A 25,223-nucleotide genomic window follows, 5' to 3' on the forward strand; every position below is an offset into this window, starting at 1 on the left:
ATTCACTCACTGCTATAAGACACAGCAGCCTTCCCCATCCTGCCACCCTCTGGATGTGCTGTACAACAACCCCCAGTGTCACCAGCCAGCGAGGGGGTTGTATTACAACTTATCTGGAGGGTGCCAGTTTGGGGAAGACTGAGATATAGTGATGGGCACTAGCCTAGATGTCTTTAAAGGAGGATTGGATAAACGCATGGAATTCTATCTACAGCTATTAGTTGTCATTATAGCCCTATGGAAACTCTAGCTTCCCCAAATAACATTTGCTGAGGAGTGATAGCAAGGGAGCAACTCCTGTGCTCTGTGACAAACCTAAAGGCATGCATTCCCACCACTCCTACAAGGTAGGATTGGCTAAGAGGTGCCTTTACTCTTGGGTAGCCACCACCACTTTCCCTTTAAAACCACCTAGGTCTGAATGAGAAAGAGATCCAGCTTCTGGTGTTTATAGTGAGGGAGGGGGGGAGCACACTCTTTGTAACTTCCACCTTGCTGCCAGCAGTTAATCTGTCATTCCCAGGACCTCTCCTTCAAAGCTTGGGCAAAACCACTAAGGCAATATTGGTGAGACAAAATCCTATGGCTAGGCACAAAGATGATGGATTGCATTCCCAACAGACAGAGGGCTCCAAGATTGGAGCCCTCCATCTATCCCAAGCTCCGCCATCAAGAGCCAGGCAGGGTGGGGGGAATATTAGAGGTTTTGCCTCCTGTTCCGCCTAAAAAAAATAAAAATAAAATTCAGGTAGACAGGTTTCTGAGCCCATGTAGTTGACTTACTGGTAGCAAGTGGGGACGGCAATGGAGAGGGTCTAGGATCCTGTAGATTCACACTTTTTTCCCCCACCTTTTCTCTCTCCTCTGTCTCTTCTGAGGTGTTGTAACCTTGGAAAAGCAGACACCATGGCACTCTCCACAGCTGCTGAGAGGGGCGGGGGGGGGGGAAGGAGAGGGGAAACAGCCCAATGTCGGCTTCTCCCAAGATGGTAGCAGTGTCTATAGCTTCAGGAGTGGGAATCTGCCATATCCTATGGTTCCTGTCTTGTCTTTGGGAGGATGGGGGATGAGGATCTGTAGCTGGCACTGCATAATCAGCAGAAACACAGCACCCCTGTAGCTGCTGGCCTCACAGGCAAAGTCTATGTGGATGCTATTGGAGCTTACGTCTAAGTCAGTGTGCATAGGATAGCAGCCTTAGACATTTTTAAACCAGAAGCAAAGAGTAAAAATGTAATCCTACCTTCTTCCTTTGACATACATAACTGGAGATTTAGATACAAGACAATGGCATCCTCTTTGAAAACTGCTGCCCCGAATGACTGCTTCGTCTTCATTGATGGTAAAGTTGGCTGGCCTTGGGCACATCTGCAGGGACACTCCTAAGACTCCTCACCGACCCACACAGCAACAAACCCGATTTTGGAAGTGTCAATTAACTTTATTGGGGGGGCACTTCACCTTTTACAAAATTGCTACACCAAAAGCACCTGTGTTGGAATTACATCACAGACGTTAAATGTCTGTGATGAATCTATATGCTTGTAAATTGCTGCATGATCAGACAGGTGGGAAACTGCCATTGTTGCTTCTCCCCAGACATGTGTACATATGATTATATTACATTTACACATCTGTATATCAACAACAAAGAGTCTTGTGGTACCTTAAAGATGAACACATTTTTTCTGGCATAAGCTTTTGTTTTCACTGTCCACTTCATCACATGCATAGAGCGTTAACCCCCAATTGGAAAGTTTGCAGCTAATGCTTTGTGGATATGATGAAATGGACAGTGGCCACAGAAGCTTATGCTAGAAAAAACGTGTTTGTCTTAAAGGTTCCACAAGTCTTTTAGTCGGTTGCAGCAAAAACAAAAACGGCTACCCCTCTGGAGAACGCAATATCCTTCAAGAAGCTTCTCTGCGATGTCGCTCACAACGAATGCACCAGCACCCTGAGTGTTATTGTCTCCTAAGACAGTATTAAAAAAAGGTAAAGGTGTCCCCAACCAATCGTGTCTGACTCTAGGATGTGGTGTTCATCTCCGTTTCGAAGAGCCAGCGCTGTCCGAAGACGCTTCCGTGGTCATGTGGCCGGCATGACTGAACATTGAGGTGCACGGAACGCGGTTAGCTTTCCCGCCAAAGCAGTACCTATTTATCTACTTGCAATTTCTTGCTTTCGAAGGTTGGCAGGAACTGGGACTGAAGACGGGAGCTCACTGTCACGCGGCACTCGGGTCTCGAACTGCTGTCCTGCTGACCTTCCGGTCTGCAATTCAGCGTCTTAACCACTAAGCCACCGCAGCCCCATTATTACACTATATTATTATAATATTATATTACAGTATTACTCGCCAGTAAATTTACCTGCGAACCTCCCTTTCCCTCTTCTACTGAAAAACTCATTGCATCTGGCCCCATCACTTCCTGGCATATAGAAGGGGAAGAAATGGAAGCAGTGACAGATTTTATTTTCTTGGGCTCCAAGATCACCGCAGACGGTGACTGTAGCCATGAAATTAAAAGACGCTTGCTCCTTGGGAGGAAAGCTATGGCAAACCTAGACAGCATAGTAAGAGGCAGAGACATCACCTTGCCGACAAAGGTCCGTATAATCAAAGCTATGGTTTTCCCAGTAGCAATGTATGGCTGTGAGAGCTGGCCGAGCGCCGAAGAATCGATGCTTTCGAACTGTGGTGCTGGAGAAGACTCTTACGAGTCCCCTGGACTACAAGGAGGTCAAATCAGTCCATCCTAAAGGAACTCAACCCTGACTGCTCATTGGAAGGCCAGATACTGAAGCTGAAGCTCAAATATTTTGGCCACCTAATGCGAAGAGCCCCTTCACGGATCACTGCCTTGTTGTGGCGAAGGGGCTTGCGTAACTCAGTGAAGCCATAAGCTATGCCGTGCAGGGCCACCCAAGACGGACAGGTCATGGCAGAGAGTTCTGACAAAATGTGGTCCACTGGAGAAGGAAATGGCAACCCACTCCAGTATTCTTGCCAAGAAAACCCCATGGAAGGTATCACAGGGCTAAAAGAGATGATGCCGGAAGATGAGCCCCTCAGGTCGGAAGGTGTCCAATATACTACTGGGGAAGAGCAGAGGGTATTTCCAAGTAGCGCCAGAAAGAGTGAAGCGGCTGGGCCAAAGCCAAAAGGACACTCAGCTGTGGATGTATCTGGTGGTGAAAAGAAAATCCGATGCTGTAAAGAACAATATTGTTTAGGAACCCTGAATGTAAGAGCAATGAATCAAGGTAAGCTGGAGGTGGTCAAACATGAGATGGCAAGATTGAACATCGACATCTTGGGAATCAGCGAACTAAAATGGACAGGCATGGGTGAATTTAATTCAGGTGACCATCATATCTACTACTGTGGGCAAGAATCCCTTAGAAGAAATGGAGTAGCACTCATAGTCAACAAAAGGGTGGGAAAAGCAGTCCTGGGGTACAATCTTAAAAACGATAGAATGATCTCAGTACGAATCCAAGGCAAACCATTCAACATCACAGTAATTCAAGTCTATGCCCCAACCACTGAGGCCGAAGAAGCTGAGGTTGATCGGTTCTATGAAGACCTACAACACCTTCTAGAACTAACACCAAAAAAAAGATGTCCTCTTCATCATAGGGGATTGGAATGCTAAAGTAGGAATTCAAGAAATCACCGGGATAACAGGCAGGCATGGCCTTGGTGTACAAAATGAAGCAGGACAAAAGCTAATAGAGTTTTGCCAAGAGAACATGCTGATCATAGCAAACACTCTTTTCCAACAGCACAAGAGATGACTCTACACATGGACATCACCAGATGGTCAATATCGAAATCAGATTGGTTATGTCCTTTGCAGTCAAAGATGGAGAAGCTCTATGCAGTCAGTAAAAACAAGACCTGGAGCTGACTGTGGCTCAGATCATGAGCTTCTTGTTGCAAAATTTCAGCTTAAATTGAAGAACGTAGGGAAAACCACTAAACCATTCAGTTATGACCTAAATCATATCCCTTATGAATATACAGTGGAGGTGAGGAATAGATTTAAGGGATTAGATCTGATAGAGTGCCTGAGGAACTATGGACGGAGGTCCGTAACATTGTTCAGGAGGCAGCAACGAAATCCATCCCAAAGAAAAAGAAATGCAAGAAAGCCAAGTGGCTGTCTGATGAGGCTTTACAAGTAGCTGAGGAAAGAAGGGAAGCGAAAAGCAAGGGAGAAAGGGGAAGATATATCCAACTGAATGCAGAGTTCCAGAGAATAGCAAGGAGAGACAAGAAGGCCTTCTTAAATGAACAATGCAAAGAAATCGAGGAAAACAACAGAATGGGAAAGACTAGAGATCTCTTCAAGAAAACTGGAGATCTCAAGGGAACGTTTGGTGCAAAGACGGGCATGATAAAGGACAAAGAAGGCAGGGACCTCACAGAAGCAGATGAGATTCAGAAGAGGTGGCAGGAATACACAGAAGAACTATACAGGAAAGATCTGAATGTCCCTGATAGCCATGATAGTGCGGTCACTGAACTTGAGCCGGACATCCTAGAGAGTGAAGTCAAGTGGGCCTTAGGAAGCATTAGTAACAACAAAGCTAGCGGAGATGACAGTATTCCAGCTGAGCTATTTAAAATCATAAAAGATGATGCTGTTAAAGTGCTGCATTCGATATGCCAACAAATTTGGAACACTCAACAATGGCCGCAAGATTGGAAAAGGTCAGTTTACATTCCAATTCCAAAGAAGGGCAACGCCAAAGAGTGTTCAAACTACCGCACAATTGCGCTCATTTCACATGCCAGCAAGGTGATGCTCAAAATCCTACAAGCTAGGCTTCAGCAGTATGCGAACCGAGAACTACCGGAAGTACAAGCTGGGTTTCGAAGAGGCAGAGGAACTAGAGATCAAATCGCCAACGTTCGCTGGATCATGGAGAAAGCAAGAGAATTCCAGAAAAACGTCTATTTCTGCTTCATTGACTACGCTAAAGCCTTTGATTGTGTGGATCACAACAAACTGTGGCAAATTCTGAAAGTGATGGGAGTACCAGACCACCTTACCTGTCTCCTGAGAAACCTGTACGAGGGTCAAGAAGCAACAGTAAGAACCAGACATGGAACAGCCGAGTGGTTCAAAATTGGGAAAGGAGTACAACAAGGCTGTATATTGTCACCCTGCTTATTTAACTTATATGCAGAGTAAATCATGAGAAACGCCAGGTTGGATGAATCACAGGTCGGAATTAAGATTGCCGGGAGAATTATCAACAACCTCCGATATGCAGACGATACCACCCTAATGGCAAAGAAGCGAAGAGGATCTAAAGAGCCTCTTGTTGAGGGTGAAAGAGGAGAGTGCAAAAGCTGGTTTGAAACTCAACGTTAAAAAAACTAAGATCATGGCATCTGGCCCCATCACTTCCTGGCATATAGAAGGGGAAGAAATGGAAGCAGTGACAGATTTTACTTTCTTGGGCTCCAAGATCACCGCAGACGGTGACTGTAGCCATGAAATTAAAAGACGCTTGCTCCTTGGGAGGAAAGCTATGGCCAACCTAGACAGCATAGTAAGAAGCAGAGACATCACCTTGCCGACAAAGGTCCGTCTAATCAAAGCTATGGTTTTTCCAGTAGCAATGTATGGCTGTGAGAGCTGGACTATAAGGAAGGCTGAGCGCCGAAGAATTGATGCTTTCAAACTGTGGTGCTGGAGAAGACTCTTACGAGTCCCCTGGACTGCAAGGAGGTCAAATCAGTCCATCCTAAAGGAAATCAACCCTTAGTGCTCCTTGGAAGGACAGATACTGAAGCTGAAGCTCCAATATTTTGGCCACCTAATGCGAAAACTCCCTGGAAAAGACCCTGATGCTGGGAAAGGCTGAAGGCAAAAGGAGAAGGGGACGGCAGAGGATGAGATGGCTAGATAGCATCACCGGTGCAATGAATATGGACTTGAGCACGCTCCGGGAGAGAGCGCAGGACAGGAAGGCCTGGCGCGCTGTGGTCCATGGGGTCACGAAGAGTCGGACACGACTTAACAACAACAAGTTGAGATTACACTTGAGTATCTCCTCCTTGGCTTCAGGTGCCGCTAGCTGCTTCCTCACAAACACTGCCATACAGCGAAAACATGGGCTGAGGAAGCAGCGCGAGGGTCTCTCCTTCTACTTTCCCACCTACTTCGGTATCTACGGCTCCTTTAACCACCGCGGGGAGCGGTAGCACCTCCCTCGTCCCACCGCCCAAGCTCCGCCCACCCGCGTCTCCTCTTCCCCCTGCATCACCGAACTCTGTCGCGCTTGGAGCGGCTCCGCACATGCGCAGCGAGCCTTCGCTCCCCTTTCCTTTCCCTCCCTCCCTCCCGACGCAGTGATTGGCTCATTCTCTTTCTGCCGGAAAGTCAACATGTCCCGCGTGTGGAGCAGCGGCCGCAGCTAACCTTGGACCAATCGTGGCGGCTGTTACTGCGCGGGGTGCGGCAGCGTTGCCCAATGGGAGGCAGCCTTGTTGAGGGCGGCGCAGCCCCGACTGAGTCTGAGAGAGGATCAGCCTGGGTGCTGCTGTTGCGGGCGTGAGGTGACGCAAAGGCCGCGCCAGGTGAGGTAGGGATAGCGGGGCTGGGTCAGGGCAGGGCACGTAGCAGGCCTCTTCTGCTCCGGCTGCGGTCAGGCTGAAGGGAGGAGGAGAAGGCAGGGGAGCATGCAGGCCCCGTTGCTCTGCCGAGGCCCGACTGGTGGGGGAAACAAGTGGGGGAGCGGGTGGGGCAATCCGGTCCCAGCACGGGCACCATTTTAAGAAGCTGCCGCGGGGGGAGGTGGGCCATTCCGGGATGCGGCGCTTCAGGGAAGAGGAGGAGGAGATGATGGGTGAGGCGTCTCTTTGCTCCACTCCGCAGGGCCCTGCTCCCTCGCCCGGGCCGCCACATGCGGCCGCGAGGGGAGACGTTTCCTCTCCACTTCTCAGGGCGGCTCCCGTCGCTTGGCCCTCGCTGGATTCCGCCCCACGCACGCGCCGCCGAGCTTCCTTCTCCCGCCCGTTTTCTCAGCCGTGCGTTTGGGGCTTTCTGTCCCCGTCCAGTTAGGCAGGCCCCGCTGTTAGAAAGGTTTCTGGGAGAGTTGTGCCGTGAGAAGTAAAGGCGGAAATTAAAGCAGGGTGTCCGCAACTTATTGGTGCCCTGTATGTGTTGTGGAAGTCTACTCTTCAAAATGCACCGTAAACAGCCCTCTTCCTCCCGATGTAGGTTGCGTGCGACTTGGCCCCGGGAAGTTTGTCTCCCGATGTTTTCTATTCACCGCTCCCCTTCCTCCTCCTCTTCCCTCCCACAAACCGTCGCTGTTGCAAAGTACGTCGCAGTGTTGTCCGCGTGTTTGTGACTGCGTTCTGTAACAGAAGCCATAATTTTTTCCTGTGGTTTGGCAGCGCTACGTGTAGCTCCGGCAGGAGTCTCACGTCTTCGGGCTCGGAGAAATAACTTGGCTCAAGTTTGAAAGAGCCTGATAAACGAAAGACGTAAGAACATCTTAAGTTTAATCATGTTGGGTCAGCTAGACCAGAAAAACGTCCTAAACAATGAACTTGGCTGATCAATTCAAATGATGTGAAAAAACTCCTGGTTTTCAAGCACTGTTGTGAGGCTTTTCCAGCAAAGCTTAAGATTCTTGCTTAAAACAGTAGTCATCGTGAACAATACCTCGCAGCTCATGGATCACTTGCAGTAATCCCATATGGGCTGAAATCCTCCTGTACAAGGATAGTCAAAGAGCTACATTTGAGAAAGTTACCTTAGGGTGCAATCCTATGCATGTGTGGACAGAGAAAGCCCTACAACTCCCAGCATTCCTCAGCTAGGGGAATGGTAGGAGTTGAAGGACATTTTTCTGTCAAAATAAGCATATGATTGTGCTCTTACAGAGTTACTATGTTCCTAAAAATAGACATCATTTTTCCTGCTTACTTGTGTTCCTATTTACCATAGCATTTCTTTGCTGCATGTCTCTCTCTCCCCTCCCCCACCCTTTGCAGACTGGCAATGTAGATTGAATGTGCATCCTGTTTCTGTGCATGTGTACTCAGAATTAAATCCCACTGTGTTCAGCGAGGGTTGTATTCCAGCAAGTGTGCGTAAGTCCCATTGAATATAGTGGGAGTGTTTTTGAATAAACTTGCATATGATCAGATTTTGAGTTGTGCGGTTTAGGTGTGGTTGTAGCAGTCATAATGAATAGTCCAGTCTGTTGCAAAGCTCCCAAAATATAGGTACTTGTTAATTGAAAGTTATCAAAATGGCTGGTATTAATGCATATGGTTACTTACAATAGCCATGTTTACTACACTTCTTAGCAGTCCTATGTGTACTTACCTGGGAATAAGGCCCAGCCCACTGAACTTAACAGGATTTTCTTCTGAGTAAGCATGACAGGATTGATTGCACTGTTGTAACGGAGGTGGGGCTGGGTAACTATCACTCCTCCCTCCAAGGCTTCGGTAAAGGCTAAATATATTCTCCTTGTACTTGCTGTTGTTGCTCTTTGAGATGAAATGGCTAATTTCATTGCATAGCAGTGAGAACAGCAGTCTCCAGCAATGTTTACATCTATACTTCCTAAAAATTAGCACAGGACTCTTGAAAACCCTACTTAAAACAAGTATTTGTGGGCTATAAATCTCAATGGGAGGCATTCCAGAAATGTTTTCTCAGTGCTGCAGGTTTGGCACCACATTTACAAAAGCAATTGTGAAATGAGTCAGGATCTTCCAGTGGATTGGAATCTTATCACCATGGTGCTGGCTGATGTTCAGGCAATGTACTATGAAGGTTAATGCACCTAAGTAACACAAAATGTAACTTAGTTCCCTACAAAGGCTATATTTTGTTGGTGGGTCTGCTCTGTATAAAGTGTTTTTTGGACTGATACCTATTATATATTTAATATGTGGTAATAATATGACCTTACAGATATTTCTTGTTGAAATACTGACTACATTTCTGCCATTGGCTTTGGAATGTTGGTATATGTTGGTGTGCATGAGAACATTTTTATTTAGTATTACGTTTATATCCCACCTTTTTTCCTCTTGAAAAGAACCCAAGGCGTCTTACATGGCCTTCCATTTTTATCCTCACAACAACACTGTGAGGTAGGTTAGGCTGAGAGTCAGTGACTGGCCCAAAGTCATCCAATGCGCTTCATGGCCAAGTGGGGACTAAAGCCTAGATCTCCTGAGTCCCAGCCCAGCACTGTACTATGCTGGGCCTCATATTTGATGAAACTTGGTATCCTACCTTACAAGTTGTTGAGTCATTGGTGTATGGTCACATTTTTTATTTGCAAAATACTTTGTATTGCTGGCTGAATTTGTCAGAAATCTTGCCTTACTACTTGATCATAACTTTGGGTAAAGTGTCTTTATTTTTTATTTTAGACCATAAGATAATTTGGAGGTACAGCCTACTTTCATGCGACTCCCATTGCAGCCTACACAGTCATGGAGGTTGCTGCTGTTATAATGGTCAAAGTATTCTGATATTGCTCATGCTTGGCATCTTGGCTTTTGCCAGCAAATAATTGTTTGTCTCCTCTGGTCTCCTAAGCAGTATAGTTCTAATATTTTTATTCCAAAGTAAGTGTCCAGAATTGCACCGCTATTTACTCCGATAGAGAGATCAGAACTGCATGTTGCAGTTGACACAGGACTGCTGCCAAAAATGACAGCCCCATATCAATTTCTTCTCCCCACAATCCAAAACGTATCCCATATTATACTATCATTACATTCTGTCTTTCTCTTTCCCACCCCACCAGCCAATGCCATGAAATAGGAAACTTGGAATGTGATACTGTCACAACATTGAATGCATTATCTCAAATGTTAGAATACAGGGTTGAGGCAGAGCTTGCCATAGAGATGCCAGTTTTGGCACCAGCCCCATGTTGGGTGCTAAGGACAGCCTGATTTCTTATACTCCTCTTGCACTATTATAGGTTTAGTTGTTAATCTTTCTTATAATGTGGAAGCACTTCGCCTCAAATTTATGAAGCTCAGTGGACTTACACTCACTGCTGAGCATGTTTTTCAAACTACAGTTCCGCCAGGTTGTTTGCTCTTGCCTGCTGTTCAAGGTGTTAAGCTATTATGATGTTGGGCCAGTTCGCAAGTAATGGCAGCAGATCATGATTTGCTGTGATGTGTGCCGCTGCCACTTTGGCCTGATCAGAGGTTCATTTGTGATGTGTGAACCCAGATAATATGGGTTAATTGTGAGTTTAAAAACCCACAGTTAACCGAAGAATTAATAAACCCACAATTTGTCCCATTACATGCGAACCAGGTCATTGTCTAAAACAGCAACCCTTCAGGACAGGGATAGGAAACATGTGGCCCTCTAGATGTGGTTGAACTGCAGTTCCTAGCATCCCTCACCATTGGCTGTGCTGGCTAGGGCTGATGGGAGTTGCAGTCTAACAAAGTCTGGAGGGCCATATGTTTCCCACCACTACTTTAGGAGTCTGAGTAAAGAGCAATCTTAGTTTTCCTAGAGGGCCAAATCACATACGAATCTGCAGTACTTTTTATTTTTAGACAGGCTGTTAGATGTGAGTTGGCTACAAGTGTAGCCATGACAAAAGACGACAAGTCTGTGATTTGTAACCTTGCTAAAATGTAGCCCAAGCTAATAGATACTGGAGAGTTTGGTTTTATATTGAATTTAAAAAATTAAGCACAAGTTATGAGGTCTTAACTTTAAATAGGCAATCTACTCTCGATTTTTAAGAGTTCAGGCAAAAGTAGCAATTGTATGTAGACATGGAAAAATTAAATTACTGAAAAATTTCAAATAGGGATGGACAGACCCATCTCCGTCCAGGGCGTGGGGGAGCTTGAGGAGCTGCCACCCCACTCGCGTGGCCTGGACCCACCTGCCAAGCCGCCCCTTCTCTCTGAGCCAAGGACTCCGGCACTCAAGCCCTTGTGCTTTATGCACACAAGGGCTTGACTGCCAGAAACCTTGGTGCAGCACACTGCCCAAGTGCTCTAGCCCTGGCCTCCTTGGAAGGAGGCCAGGGCTAGAGTACTGGGGTGCCGCTGAGGCTCTTACTTCCTGCGCTGGTTGTCAAGGGCTTCCTTGGCAACCACTGGAGGCAGGAAGGGACCTGGCATGGCCGCCACCCCCCCAGCGCTCTAGCCCTGGCCTCCTCCCAAGGAGGCCAAGGCTAGAGTGCTGGGGTGCTGCCAAGGCCCTTCCTGCCCACCTTAGTTGTCAAGGGCTTCCTTGGCAGCAGGCAGAGGCAGGACAAGTCCTCGGCAGCATTCGCAGTTGCTCGCCAAGCTCCAGGGCACTTGGCAGCCACATCCGTCATCACCTCATTGCTTGGTGAGTGGGGGTCTGGGAGGCTGGACTGGGCAGGGGGGAATCTATAGGACTCCACCCTGTCCTCGGACTCCCATGCTATCCCTAATTTCAAATGCCCTGAGATCAGATAAATGTGTTCAATAATTCAAGGACAGGTCTTGTTTTGTATTAAAGGGATAGCCAAAGGTTCTACTGAAACATGCTCTTGCAGGTTTAATTCAACTAGATCCACAATATTAATATTAATGTTATATTTTACTAATGTTAAGTTGACTAGATCCAGATTTTCCATATTTCAATTGTTGACACCGTTTCAGAGGTTTTCCACGAGGCAGAGATTTCCAGTGTTGCTATTAAGATATTGCTAATAAATTAAATACCTGTCATGACAGTGTGATATAGAATTACCTTATTCTTCATAACAAGTGTGTGTTGTCAACTCAGCTATTAATTTTTTAGTTCAAGTTCTTAAAAATTTGTGTGACCACAGACAATGCAAAAACTCATAATAGTGTCTAGGTGTGATATATAGATAGTTTTCCTTTATATTTGAGGCAATAGAATGAATTGGACCATTCCGTTCTATATATGATTGTTTTAATAGTTATTTTTTCTCCTGTATCTACTTGCATTTTTCTCTTTATCTTATGGAGGTCTAGTTCTTAGTTGTCCCCTCCACCCCCCATCCCAAATCAAGCGTATCACTTTTAATAAGCTTGATTTGTAGGCCTGCACAAAGCACAGTTTGGATGAAACAGAAAGCTATGTATGGTTTGTCTCAAACTCAGATAGGAAGTTACTAATCCCCACTGAGGGAGTGTATAAGCCACCTTCATATCACTTAGACTGCTGTCATGCACAGCTACCTGAGAGTAAGTCCCAGGAGCTGACTTCTGGGTAAACACAAATTGTTCTGTAAGTCTAGAAAAGCCATGACTTGCCCATTGATCAAAACTAAAATATATACTTCTGGGTTTAGTCAGTTTTGGTACCTGCCCCAAATTTGTAGAGGTGTCTTAAAGGCAGTCTTATTGTTTAATTTGAGTGGTCTTTTGGTATCATCAGGCAACCTTTATTCTTTCTCTGTGAAACAATAAAATCACTAGACTTACAAAACTGTATAAATGTTTTTGTGGTTATTCTGTGGATAAACATTGAAATCAGATACTTGGGCATTAGAATTTCCGCAGAACTGAATAATTATGGTGCCAGCTATATGCATTTTAATTGAATGAATAAAGGCAGACTTAATGAAATGGCGGAAGTTGCAATTAATTGAATGAATGTTGGCAATCAAGACAAACATAGTATCAAACTTTTTATTTCTCTTTCAAACCATTCAAATCCTTATACAACAAACTTATTCTGAATATGTGGCAGAGGCTAGCTAATATATATCTAGGGATTGAAAACCAGTGTGTCACTTTTGCTTTCAGCCTCAATTAGCTTCTATTACATATTCAAAATAGTTCATTTTATAATGACTGGAATTGTTTGAAAAAGAAATAAAAACTGGTAGCATTCAATTTGCTGAAATTTGAACCAAGTTAATTGTAGCTGTTACTATCTCATTAAATCCTTCTTTACAGATTTAATTAAAAGGTAGGTAATTATCCTTGTAATCAGTCAGTTCTTCAGAAATCCTAACACCAAAATATTTGATTAGAGTGTTTCTCCATGAAATATCACAGGAATACGTTATATTGTTCTGTAAGTCTAGTGAAGCATTTAATGGTAGTAATTAGCATGTTTACTTTAGTAAAGTCTCTGGATATAAAGATGAATATAACACCCCTAAGTGTTCTGTATTGAATTAATAGGAACTTGAATAAAGATACTGGGTTGAATCTAGACATACCATTCTGTGAATGGAAGGGATTCCAGTCTGGCAGAGGTTCTCACTGAAGGAAGAGATGGGGATGATTTTTGCCAGGTCCCGTTGCACTTCCTGGAAAGCTGCTCTGTGGGGCCCTCTGGAATATTATGGGAAGTGGTGATGGGAATTTCTCAAGAATAAGAGGAATTGCTGAAAATTGCCTTCCCTGTGGAGTATTACATGAACAGAATTCTGCTTATGGGTAGTCTGGATTATGCCCATAATATGGAAGAATGGCCTTTCCTGTAAGTGTTACTATGGCATCTTATATTGGCATACTTAAAATTCTCTGTATGTATTGTCTTGCAGGTGGATAAAAGATCTTACAGATGGCAGATAACAGGTAAGTTCTGAACAGTCCATCTCCTAAAAACTGCTGTGTGTATGTAAGAAGTAACTACTTTGTTTCAAAAGAATTACTTTAGCCTTGTAGGCCCCTTCCAACCCTACTGTTCTATGAGTTGTGAAAATGTATTCAGGGATCATAAAATATATGGGTTGTCAGCTCTCAAAGGTTCAGTATTTTATTTAGTATTGGTTTTACGGCAGTTCTGCTTCTGAATCTATTTGACTACAGTTCTTCACTCAGGTGGTTCTGGTTTTGCTTTGGATAAAACTTTCCTCTCTTCTACAGTACTGAGCATATGTTGGAACACATGTTCAACTGTAGTGTGCATTACAGTGGCACTTCCTCATACTTTAGATTTAACTTGTGGTACACTTGTCAAAAAGATGGGCCACTACTATTTTCAGGGCATTTACTCCTGTTCCGTTACCTTTCTATCACTACCTGGTGTGGGATTTCCTTAAATGGGAGAACTGCAAGAAACCTGCTGTGATAAGTTCGTTAGACATTTTGAGGGTAAAATCACTCTTACCTACTCCAATCTGGACACTGTAGTTGAGTCAGTCTCTCTAGTTCTCTGGATGCATCCAATCTGGTCTGAGTTCCAATTGTTGCAGTTTGATGTTGATAAAATGTTTGGGAGAGGGGGCCAATCTCCTGTTTATTTAACGATGGCTGGTTACATTTAGCAGAGAGGGATTGACTGGGTGGGTCCAGGGAGTAATTAATGCTGCCAGGTGGGGCGGGGGTCCTGGACACTGTGAGGAAGGTGGTAGTGTGACCACTCCTGAAAAAGGCCGTTTGGGGCCTAGGTGACTCTTAACAACTATCAGCCAGTTGCAGATGTCCTCTTCTTGGGCAAGGTGCTTGGGGGGAGTGGTGGCAATCCAATTCCAGGTTCTCTTGTAGGCAGCAGATTGTCTTCTAGACCCTTTTAAATCTGGTTTCAGGTCTGATCTTTGGCACAAAACCCACCTTGGTCACAGTGATGGAGGCACTGAAACAGCCTTGGTCTCCTAGATGGGTAACCTCTGTTGGGAGGGATGGGGGGAATGCAACGTTCTTGATTCTTCTTGATCACTTGGTTGCTTTTTAGACTATTAACCATGGTATCGGTTCTGGGAGTTGGTGGTATGGTATTGTAGAGTAGTCTCTAGAGGTTTGTGCTGGGATACTTCTGCTCAACCATTGATGCTTGTGTTATAGGGTCTGGTAAGTTTCCATCTTGTCCCCCATGCTTTTTAATATCTATATGAAGCTGCTGGGAGATGTCATTTGGGAACTTGAAATGTCACTGGTATGTTAATGCCTAGCTCTGCTTTTCATTGTCATCTGAGTCAGGTGAGTTTGTGGAGTGCTGAACCAGTGCTTGGGTTGGGTAATGGGCTGGATAAGAGCCATTAACTTGAAGCTTATTTCTGACTAGACGGAGATCCTGTAGGTAGATGGTTCTCTAGTTCAGGGAGATAGTTTTCAATAGTTTTCAACCAGCTCTGGATGTAATTGCACTCTCCCTGAAGGAACAGGTTTGCAGCTTAGGTGTGCTTCTGGGTCCAGCTTTTTCTTTAGGGTCCAGGTGACCTTGTAGCATAGAGTGTCCTTCATCAGGTTTGGCTGGTATGCCAGCTGCAACCTCTTCTGGACAGTCTAGCCAAGGTTATCAATGCTCTGGTAATATGCCATCTGTATTACTGCAATCTGAAAACTGTTTCGAAGCTTCAGTTAATGCAAAATGCAGTGGCTGTCATTTTGACTGGCACTTCTTGCTCAAGTTGTATCTTGCCAGTTTTAAAAGAACTTCACTGAATGCCTATTCACTTCTGGGTGCAATTCAAACTATTGGTTCTATGTTTTAAAGGCCTAAATGGCTTGGGACTAAAGTACTTGAAGGAGTGCCTCCTCCCTTCCCAACCTGCCCTCGCTGTAAGGTCATCAGCCTTTCTCCAAATACCACCTTCATCAGAGGTGAAGTTTGTTAGGAATAAGCGAGAGGGTGTTTTTGGTAGTGGCACCCCAGCTATGACGTGTCCTCTCCATGGAGGTATGCATGGCACCGAATTTGCTGTCTTTTAGGTGCCAGGCAAAACCTTTAAAAAAATTTTCCCAAGCATTTGAAAACATTTTTACTACCTTAAATATTTTAAACTATCTTACTTTGAATTGTGCTTTTATCTGCTGGTTGTTTTGTATATGCCAGAAATTCCTGCTTTGCCTTTTACTTGTGGCACCCATGCTGCAATTCGGCTACCTGTGCTGTGAATCATTGCGTACAAGCCAGACATAATGTGCTGGGGATCCGCCAATGGAAGTAGTTATAAGGATTTCAGTGTTTTTACATTTTGCTTAGATCTCTTGATCTCTACTTGAAAATTGCACCAGATATCAGTTGACTTGTGCAGTGCTCTTGTGCCAGCTATTATTTGCTTATCTGGTACTTTTCTCCTGCTACCTTTGAAAGCTGGAAATTAGAAACCGTGATATGACTGACCAGTGAAACTCTCTTAGCAAGCAGTTTGAAAATCAGTGTGTCATGGGAATGTTTTTGTTCCGGGAACTCGATGTAATGGGACTAATAGCACTTTTAGCATTTCTCCTATGCGCATTGTTGGCACATGTAACGAGATGAAAAATCTGATTAATTTTTAAATCCCCATTGTAGAATTCATTTGAATGTCAGACTAGCAACAGTGTCTCAGAGTAGTAGCAGAGTGTAAACTCAGTCACTTTATTTTTTTTAAAAAATGTGTATTTACAGAAGCTTGAGTGCTGTACTTGTTCAAGTGTGTGTCTCAAATATGTTTTGCAGTAAAGCAGAAGATGCTGCCTCGGATTCTGTGGAAGCTGCTAAGGGTACAGGTGACAAAAAAGGTAACTGATTAGAATGTTTCAAAGTATGCAAAGACAGGAAATAAGTCAGATATGGTTGGCAGAGATCATATCTATTAAAAGCTCTGAAGCAGTGAGGAATGATGACACTGTTGTGTTTCAAATCCTGGTTTTTGTGTTTAACTCATTACTGCATCCATCTCCAGCGGGGTACAAGTCCTGTTTGCAGAGCGGCAGGTGAGTAGACTTAGTGAAGAGGGCTGACAAAGGAATAGGGTAACTGCATATTCTGTTGCTATTTGGAGAAAACCACTGTCTTCCATTGAGTACTTTAATTTTAAAGCTTTGCTAAGAACTACTTTGTGACTTCCATTCATTGGGTAGACATCAAGGACATATAGCAAAGAGTTCTTGGTGACTACTGCCTTGCTATATAAAATTTCTCCAGAGTTCTGGCAAAGTAGGGGTGCACAACCTACAGCCTGCAGAGCCATGGGGACTCCACCCACTAGCAAGGGCAATCCTGCCCTTATCTCCAGTCAGTGACTGGAGACAAGGGTAGGATTTCCCTTGCTCATGCATGCAATAGTGAGGGAAACCCTGCTACTCCCCCACCCCCCATGCAGTCTTGCTGCAGGTTTGCTAGGATGGGGCAACGTTAAAGCTTCCACCCCAGGGATCTTGCTGCAGGATCGCTGGGATGTGGTGTATATGTGTGCATGGTCCCCATCCCTTCACCAACACCAGACATGGCCCATGGGGCCAAAAAGGTTGTATACCCCTGTAGTAGAGCATGACTCTTCAGAAACTGAGATAAGAGTTCCTTCATATTTTTGAAGAATATGAAGTTGCCTTCATATTTGGGCAAGTATTTAGTGCTGGATGTGAACGGGGAAGGTTCTTTAGCACTGGCCTCAGAGTAGGAAATCTGTTTCTGTTGTGTGCTCTGGGCACTCAGAGATAGGACAGATTAAAATTCCAAAAATGTGGTTTTAAGTTGCCAGGGACAATAAGGGAAACTTAGATAAGCTGACCAGCTTTTGACCATGGACTTTATACCTCCAATGGTTTAAGACTATATTTCATGTCATCCAATTTTCTTCATTAACAATTTGCATCATTTGGATGTTTGTCTTGCCAGTTAGCTCCAATATTTGTGTATTGTGTAGAAGCACAGTACTGCAGGAATTACAGCTAAACATCCTTGGTTTGAATACATGGAACTAGTGCCAGAATAAATGTGTAATAATAATATACACTTCAGTTATTGTCTGATTTGTTAAATTCTACTCCTTTTATAGAAAAGATAGTAGACCAGGTAATGCAGAATCCACAAGTCTTGGCAGCCTTACAGGAACGACTTGACAATGCACCTCACACTCCTTCCAGTTACATTGAAACGTAAGTGTGAGAATCATGACTTGTCTCAAGCTGAAGATGCAAGGGTTCAAAAATGCACTTGCTGCTGGTAAAGGAAAGCTATATGTTCTTAGATAATTAAGTTCTGCAGTGCTATCCTATTGTCTTTCTATTCGTGGTGGAAGACTGTCTCATTTCATATTGGGATATTAAAAAATGTAAGGTGTGGATGAGTATTTCTAGTAATTTTATTTATTACATTTATATCCTACAATTTGCTCAAGGTGGCATACATGGTTCTCCCACCATTTTATCCTCACAACAGGCTTTTGAGATAGGTTTGGATGAGAGACAGTGGTCTGGTGCAAGGTCACCCAGTAAGCTTTGTGGCTCACTAGGTTACATGGTGTTCCTCTTTGAACTAGACCACTTTGCCTCATGAAGGTTTTATTCTTATCTCCATTCATGTCTATTGGATCTAATAGCCACTTTAGACCTAGCTCCCATAGATTTGTAATACTTCAAAAAAATTAATGGACCCAACCATAAGTACAATATCTTGTCGCAGTGAACTCTGGTTGACTGTTGCATGAAGGAGCAGTTAGTTCCATCTGTTGAATAACCAATAAATTAATTGAGCAACCTACTGGTGTGGTGGCAGGGTAATATTTCTCTTCCATTCTTTCTATAAGCTGTGTAAGGTAAAAGATCCTTGCTGTAGTAAGCAACAGTCATAAGTAAATTATCCACTTACCTGACTACTTCAGTTACCACTTTCTGTACCTTCTCCAGCTCTGATACCATTTTTGAGGTGGTGTGACCAAAAATATATGCAGTAGTCTTAATGTGGGGTTACAGCAAATGTGTTACTGTATTGTGATCAATTAGTTATGTTTCCTAATACTCATTTTCCATTTTTACTGTCATTGACTTGGGGTTAACCCTCCCTCCCCCAGTTACTCATGATTATTGAGTTGCTTTTGAGCCCTTAGAATAGGAACTTCAAATTCTGAAATGCAACCCTTCACTCCTGCTGTGTTACCTCAGCTGCCTGACATTACCCCTTTAACATTGGAAGGGCCAGGTCATATAGACCCAGCTATGCTACTCTTCCAGGGGTGAGTTGACAGATAAAAGCCACTCTCAGCCCTGCAAAATGAACTCATATGCATATGTCCCTTACTCCTGTAATAATTTGCACCACTTCATGAATGGAATCAGACAGAACTTTCAAACCCTGCAGGACTAGCATTTTCAGTACGCATATACTGTAAGTCTAAATCTACTTTGAGTAGTTGAAGCCAGTTTAGGCTGCCATGTACGTGTGTGTGTGTGTGAGAGAGAGAGAGAGAGAGAGAGATGGGGTGAGGAGGGAAAGTCAGATTTTTATTTTTACTTGTGTCCCACTGTACTCTCCTCTGTTGAACTACAAAGTTTAAATGGGAAAAAATCCAAGATCAAGATCCTTTATTAGAAGACCAATCAAAGTGTCATAACAGATTGTGCAAGGTTTCAAGTTCTCTAGAACTCTTTGTCAGGCTAGATGGTATAAAAAATGGATGGAGTTGCCTTTAGGGGCTCTTTCTCGCAGCTGTCAGTGAGGTCTTAAAAAAAGCTGAAAAGGGGAAGCATTCAAAATTGGGTGGAAGACACTAGATACTACTGCTACATAAATTTTTAATACCTTTGTTTCTAGCTTACCAAAAGCAGTGAAAAGAAGAATTGATGCCTTGAAACAGCTTCAAGTGAAATGTGCCCATATAGAAGCTAAATTTTATGAAGAAGTTCATGATTTAGAGAGAAAATACGCAGCCCTCTACCAGCCTCTCTTTGATAAGGTAAGGAGAGGGTGGTGGTGGGTGGTATTAGGCATGTAAATTCACTTGTAAATCTTCTAAATAAAACTCATAAAAAGGTGCCTTATGTTTTGTCATTGAAACAACTCTTACCACTACTAAGGAGGTTCTAATTAGGCGGAACAAGGCAAAGTGTTGTTCTTCCATACTGTGTAATTCTTAAGATTAGCTCTCAAGTATGCAGCTGTGGCTTATAAGAATTTGTATGAATCCTTTTTAAGGGTTCTCAAGGCCTGGCTACTGGTATTAATCATTTGCACTGTTCGTAACCTGTTGACAGGCTCTTCTGCTAATGGGTTCCATTCCAGTGCTATAGTAATACCTAAGATGAGAAAAAGCTGGCTATTTCTGCCTGTGTCGTCTCTATTTTGGGTGACATTGTGTGTGTGAGTTAAAAAGGGTGGGGAGAGGAGGAAGATGAATTGTATTGCAGTTTGGATTCTGCTTCTGTTGATCAGTAAATACTGTCTCCAGGTCTGCTTTCACACTCCTGCTCTGGGATGAATATATCACATTCCATTTAATGTCACATTATATTATTTAGTATTTGCTATCAGCACAGGTGAAAGATTGATTCACATTGCACCTGCCAAATTCTTCTCACAACATGGTGGTTTTGCCCCTCTCCAAACAGTCACCACTATCAGTCACTTCAAACAGTCACCACTATCAGTCACTGCAAACAGCCTTGCAAGTGGTCTTAGAGTGGCTGCTATCCTCCTGTGTTCCAAAACTATTGTTCTTCCATACTGTGTAATTATGCTTAGCTTTCTAGTATGCAGCTGTTACTTATAAGAACTTGTATGAAGCCATTTTAAGGGTTCTCGAGGCCTGGGTACTAATGTGCTGGTTTTGTGTGTATTGACAAAAGGGGGATGAGAACAACAGGGAGAATGGTCCTCTTGTCAGAGGAACTAATAGATTTTTAACATCAAATTTTTGTGTTATATGTTTGAACTGGTCATTTTTATGTTTCAGCAGATACACAGCTATAGTATGTACTTCCTTCACTTTACCTTCTCTTCAGGAATAAAAGGAAAACCATTAAAACATATTTAGGTTTTGTTAAGTTAGAATAAGTAAATGAAAGCACAGCTAAAAACAATGCTTAAAGGGTGTTCACTACATTTTACCTTGGTTGGAGTATTTACTTTGCCAGAAGTCCAATTCTCTTTCAAATATTGCTTATTTGATTTAAGATAAATTAGTTTGGGAGTGTTAGAGGTGTAAAAGTAAAGTATATTCTTGGTACTTCTGAATATGTAGTTCATATGATCACTAACTCATTTGAGCAAACTCTGGGAACCACTGTATTCAGTTTTCTGTAGCACTCATGTTCCTGTTGGGTAGGTAACCTTAGTATGTTATAATGTGACTTCAATTTTTATACAACTCTTGCACAGAGAAAGGATTTTATCACTGGTGGTGCTGAACCTACAGAGACAGAGGCAGAGTGGCACAGTGAAAATGAGGAAGAAGAAAAACTAGCCGTAAGTAGAAAAAACCCAGTTATTTGAAAGACAGAATTAGTAAAATAACTTAAGATGTGGTCTTTAACGTTTCCTATAAATTCTATTAAGTGATCACAATAAAATAATACATGTCTCCTGGCAGAGCACATTGGGAGGTTTTGTCAGCTTGAGTGAGTAGGATATTTTGAGATGTTTTCCTTTTCTGGAGCTTCAGAAAATAACATGTTCAGTTTCATTAGGTGAACTTTTGGAACATTTCCATATAACTTAGTTCTAGTACTGTAATTTAGTCTTAGGCTTAGCTCTTTAGTACGCAGCTGTCACTTATAAGAAATTGTATGAAGTCTTTTCAAGGGTTCTCAAGGCTGGCTATTGATACTGGTCATTTGCACTGTTCATAACCTGTTGACAGCATCTTCTGATAACGGGTTCCATTCCAGTGCTATAGTAAGAGCCAAGATGAGAAAAAGCTGGCTATTTCTGCCTGTGTCTTCTCTATTTTGGGTGACATTGTGTGTGTGTGTTAGGAGGAGGAAGATGAATTTTATTGCAGTTTGGATTCTGCTTTTGCTGATCAGTAAATACTATCTCCAGGTCTGTTTTCACACATCTGCTCTGGGATGAACATATCACATTCCATTTAATGTCACATTATATTATTTGCTATTTGCTATCTAAACATCACAGCTGAAAGATTGATTCAGAACGCATCTCCCAGATTCTTTCCTTCAGATCACTGTGGTTTTGCCCCTCTCCAAGTCACTTCAAGCAGTCACTACTATCAGTCACTTCAAACAGCCTTGCAAGTGGTCTTAGCATAGCTGCTATTCTCTTGTGTTCCATCCAACCATACACTTTCCTTTCTCCTCTTTCATCTTTATTTGTATAGGCTCCTCTGCTGCTGTGGGACCACAGAAATCAGCAGTACAGAATTATTCATGCTGTGGGATAGCACAGTTGAGGAGGTGGCAGAAAGCCATGGTGAAACAGAACTGTAGGCCTCTTCTGGTTGCCTGTCTCAAGGTTAAAGGGACAGGTGGGCAGTGGTGGAAAACGATCACGTAGCTAGGCAAAGGGGCACATGCAATTTGGCTCCTCTTTGGGGAGGTTGTTTCTGCTTTCCTCAGATCAGCAGGAGGAATAGCAACTTGAATGCAGCACCTTTTAACATTAACATCTAAAAGCCTTTACCCTAATTTATCCTCCAAGCCACCTATTCCCTCCTTTTACTCTCTGCTTCACACAAATGGTAGCTGGCACCATATAGGGATATGAGGAGTAAGTGAAATGGCTCAACTGTTTTAGTGATCAGTTGTTGCATTTTATTCAGCATATGCAGTGTATACTCAATCCCAGCTCCAGCCAGCTTGAAACAGAAGCCTTTTGCTGTTTAGGGCTTGCAGGGGAAGGTTTTAGGAGCTTGGGAAAGGAAAGGGGACACATTTTCTGTGTACCTGGGAGTCTCCTGAGTATGCAGAAACTGCTACCTTATTTTGGGGTGATTCTGTTCCACTTCCAAATTAATAAGTACAGGACCTCCTCTAAGTGTAGTAGTAAGCGAGTGATTACTTTTGGTAACGGAGTGACAACTGGTTAGCTTTAAGAAAATTGAGAAGACACCTAGCAAACAAAGTATTTACAATTCTCAAGAAACTTGGAATATATTTGAAGAGTTCCTGGTCTGAATTTTTAAAAATTAATATAAGTTCATCTCTCTTCTGTTTCTAGGGAGACCTGAAAAATAAAGTAGTAATAGAAGAAAAAGAAGCAGGAGCAGCTGAGGAGACAAACCCCAAAGGAATCCCAGATTTTTGGTTCACAATATTTAGAAATGTAGATATGCTGAGTGAATTAGTACAGGTAATGCATTATAAGGATATTTTGATTAGCATGTAAAAGGTATGCCATCTCAATTTAAATATTAAATAGACCCTGCCTGGAAATGGGGATTATGATTAATAATATTTAGTCATATTTATAATAAGAATTTTATTGGGTTTTTCTAATTACATTACAATTTACAGGTTTAGTCTACTTTGTTCTGTATTATATCATTGTATTGGCATTCCTTTTTCCTTGCTTGTTACTTCCCAGTGGTCCAAATGTCTGGTATTCTCTTCATCTGCTAAAGGGCAGGTACTTTGAAGAATGACTTAGCTGAGACAGAATTAGGAGGCACTTCCCTCTTAAAAGCCAATCATTCTCCTGCTTCCATTGGAAAAGGTTGCTCATCGTGTTTGCTGCTCAGCTTTTACCTTTATTTGCATGAAGAACCGCACCCATTCTTAGATGTCTGATCTGGCCATGGTTACATATTGCCGCAGTTACTTACCGATTGGACTACAGTTATGTGCTGTACGTGGGGCTGCCTTTGAAAAGTGTTTGGAAACTTTAGTTGGTCCAGAATGCTGCTGCCAGACTGTTGACCAGGGCCAGTTACAGAGAAAACATGACGCTCTTATTTCAACAGCTTCACTGGCCCCCTGTCTATTTCCAGGCACAATTCAAAGTCCTGGTTATGACCTATAAAGCCCTATATGGTTTGGGACCAGGTTACCTGAAAGACCACATTCTCCCATATGAGTCTGCCTGGGTTTTAAGATCCTTGTGGGGGAGGCCTTTCTCTCAGTCCTCCTGCCATTGGAATTGCGTCAGGTGGGGACGTAAGATAGGACCTTTTTATGGCAGCTTCTAGGCTCTAGAACTCCCTGCCAGGAGAGGCTAGGTTGGCCCCCTCTCTGTTTTCCTTCTGCCAGCAGGCAAAGACGTTTCTATTCAGGTAGGCCTCGGACATATAAGCTGGTCTGTTCCTGAAGTAGGTTTTAATTAGTTGGGTGCTGTCTATTTCTTCTATGGCTTTCTTAATTGTGTTTTTATGGATCTGTTTTTATGTTGTATTTTAATGAAGATTTTGTTTTCAACCTGTATTTTATTATTAGCTGCTTTGAGCACCAATTCTGGCAAAAAGGCAGGATATAAATTAAAGAAAGAAACAAAAGTCTTAAATCTGCACTTACTGGGCTGAACCTTTCCTCGCCCACAGTTTTAGAGTGCCAACAGTGGTCAGAGCCAGCCTTATAACTGCCTCTTGTGTCTCTTTCTGCTGTGCAGAAGAAAACATGAAGTTGGTAGGAGTAAGTGGTGTCTTGGGCACAGGCTTTGCAGCCAAATCCTAGGCATCTGCTTTCCTGTGGGTTTGGACCCTGGCCTAGCTCTCCCCTTGAAGAGTAGACTAAGATGAGTCTGCCTCTACACAATCTATTCAGTAATTAAATCTATGGAATTTGCTGCAAGAAGATGTACTAAGTACTAAGACTTAGATGGCTTTGAAAGGGGTTAGGCAAATTAATGGAGGACATCTGTTAGCCATGATAGTTAAATGGAACCTCTAGGCGCAGAAACAATTTACTTCTGGATACCAGATGCTGGGGCAGACAAGGGGGGGCAGAGCTGTTTACTTTCATGGCCCTTGGGCATCTCCAAAACACCTGGCTGGCCATAGTTGGAAACAAGGTGTTCTCATCCAGCAGGGCTCCTATGCCTAATGTGATGGTGGTCAGGACTCCTGCTGCCTTGTTGGTAACATTTTGAACAGTCCTCTCACCTGGCTGAACAAATAGCAACAGGAACTGTGTTTGGAGAAGCATACTACACTCCTTTATTAGCGTGCACATTTCATGTGGCTTGCTCTGTAGCATTCTTTGTGACATCAGCCTGGATGTAGCGTCGCTTTGCCATTACTTGGTCAAACAGTTTGAACAAATTGGTTCTTGCTACTGGCAATCCGTGTTGACTTGTGTGAGACCTAGCCATATTGCCACAAGTATCTTAGATTCCATTTTGACTCCATCTTGGATGACACATGCAGATGTTTCCTGAACACTTTAACTATGACTCATCCATTCCAGTTTGGCTTTAATGACTCAGAGGTGCACTGTGCTCTCATAGTTGGCTCTTCCCGGAAGAGAACTATTAAAGCCCACTTAACTCATGGAGTTTCAGGCACTTGTCAAGGGATGCTTATCTTTTTCCTTTAAGACTCCCCTCCCCCCCTTTTTAGGCTTCAGCCTTTAGCCTGGGTACCATCATCTCTACCTGATCAGTTGGGAAGCAGTGTTTTTTCCCCACTTTGTG

At 43.3% G+C, this 25,223-nt stretch overlaps 1 protein-coding gene and 2 non-coding genes across 8 annotated transcripts in view; all 3 read left to right on the forward strand.

Moving 5' to 3' along the window:
- The first annotated feature begins 6,531 nt into the window (after positions 1-6,531).
- Positions 6,532-25,223, forward strand: part of NAP1L4 (nucleosome assembly protein 1 like 4) — a 49,621-nt gene continuing 30,929 nt past the window's right edge. For 4 of the 6 annotated variants that reach the window (XM_084855559.1, XM_084855588.1, XM_084855579.1 and 1 more), the window contains exons 1-7: positions 6,532-6,598; positions 13,540-13,573; positions 16,383-16,444; positions 17,704-17,803; positions 19,458-19,599; positions 21,021-21,107; positions 22,818-22,949. In XM_084855559.1, the coding sequence (XP_084711685.1) occupies positions 13,560-13,573; positions 16,383-16,444; positions 17,704-17,803; positions 19,458-19,599; positions 21,021-21,107; positions 22,818-22,949 (537 nt within the window). In that variant the 5' untranslated portion in view covers positions 6,532-6,598; positions 13,540-13,559. Of the gene's footprint in view, positions 6,604-13,539; positions 13,574-16,382; positions 16,445-17,703; positions 17,804-19,457; positions 19,600-21,020; positions 21,108-22,817; positions 22,950-25,223 lie in introns of all 6 variants that reach the window. The other 2 variants (XM_084855569.1, XM_084855597.1) reach the window with 1 other exon arrangement.
- On the forward strand, positions 19,872-19,998 carry LOC146357789 (small nucleolar RNA SNORA54). Its single transcript, XR_014787072.1, has one exon. It is a non-coding gene; the product is annotated as a small nucleolar RNA SNORA54 (small nucleolar RNA).
- LOC146357790 (small nucleolar RNA SNORA54) lies at positions 21,476-21,602 on the forward strand. Its single transcript, XR_014787073.1, has one exon. It is a non-coding gene; the product is annotated as a small nucleolar RNA SNORA54 (small nucleolar RNA).

This window comes from Heloderma suspectum, chromosome 1 (genome assembly GCF_057233095.1).
Source record: "Heloderma suspectum isolate Gila_16-S chromosome 1, 16-S_ref, whole genome shotgun sequence".
In the NCBI taxonomy this organism is placed as follows: domain Eukaryota; kingdom Metazoa; phylum Chordata; class Lepidosauria; order Squamata; family Helodermatidae; genus Heloderma; species Heloderma suspectum.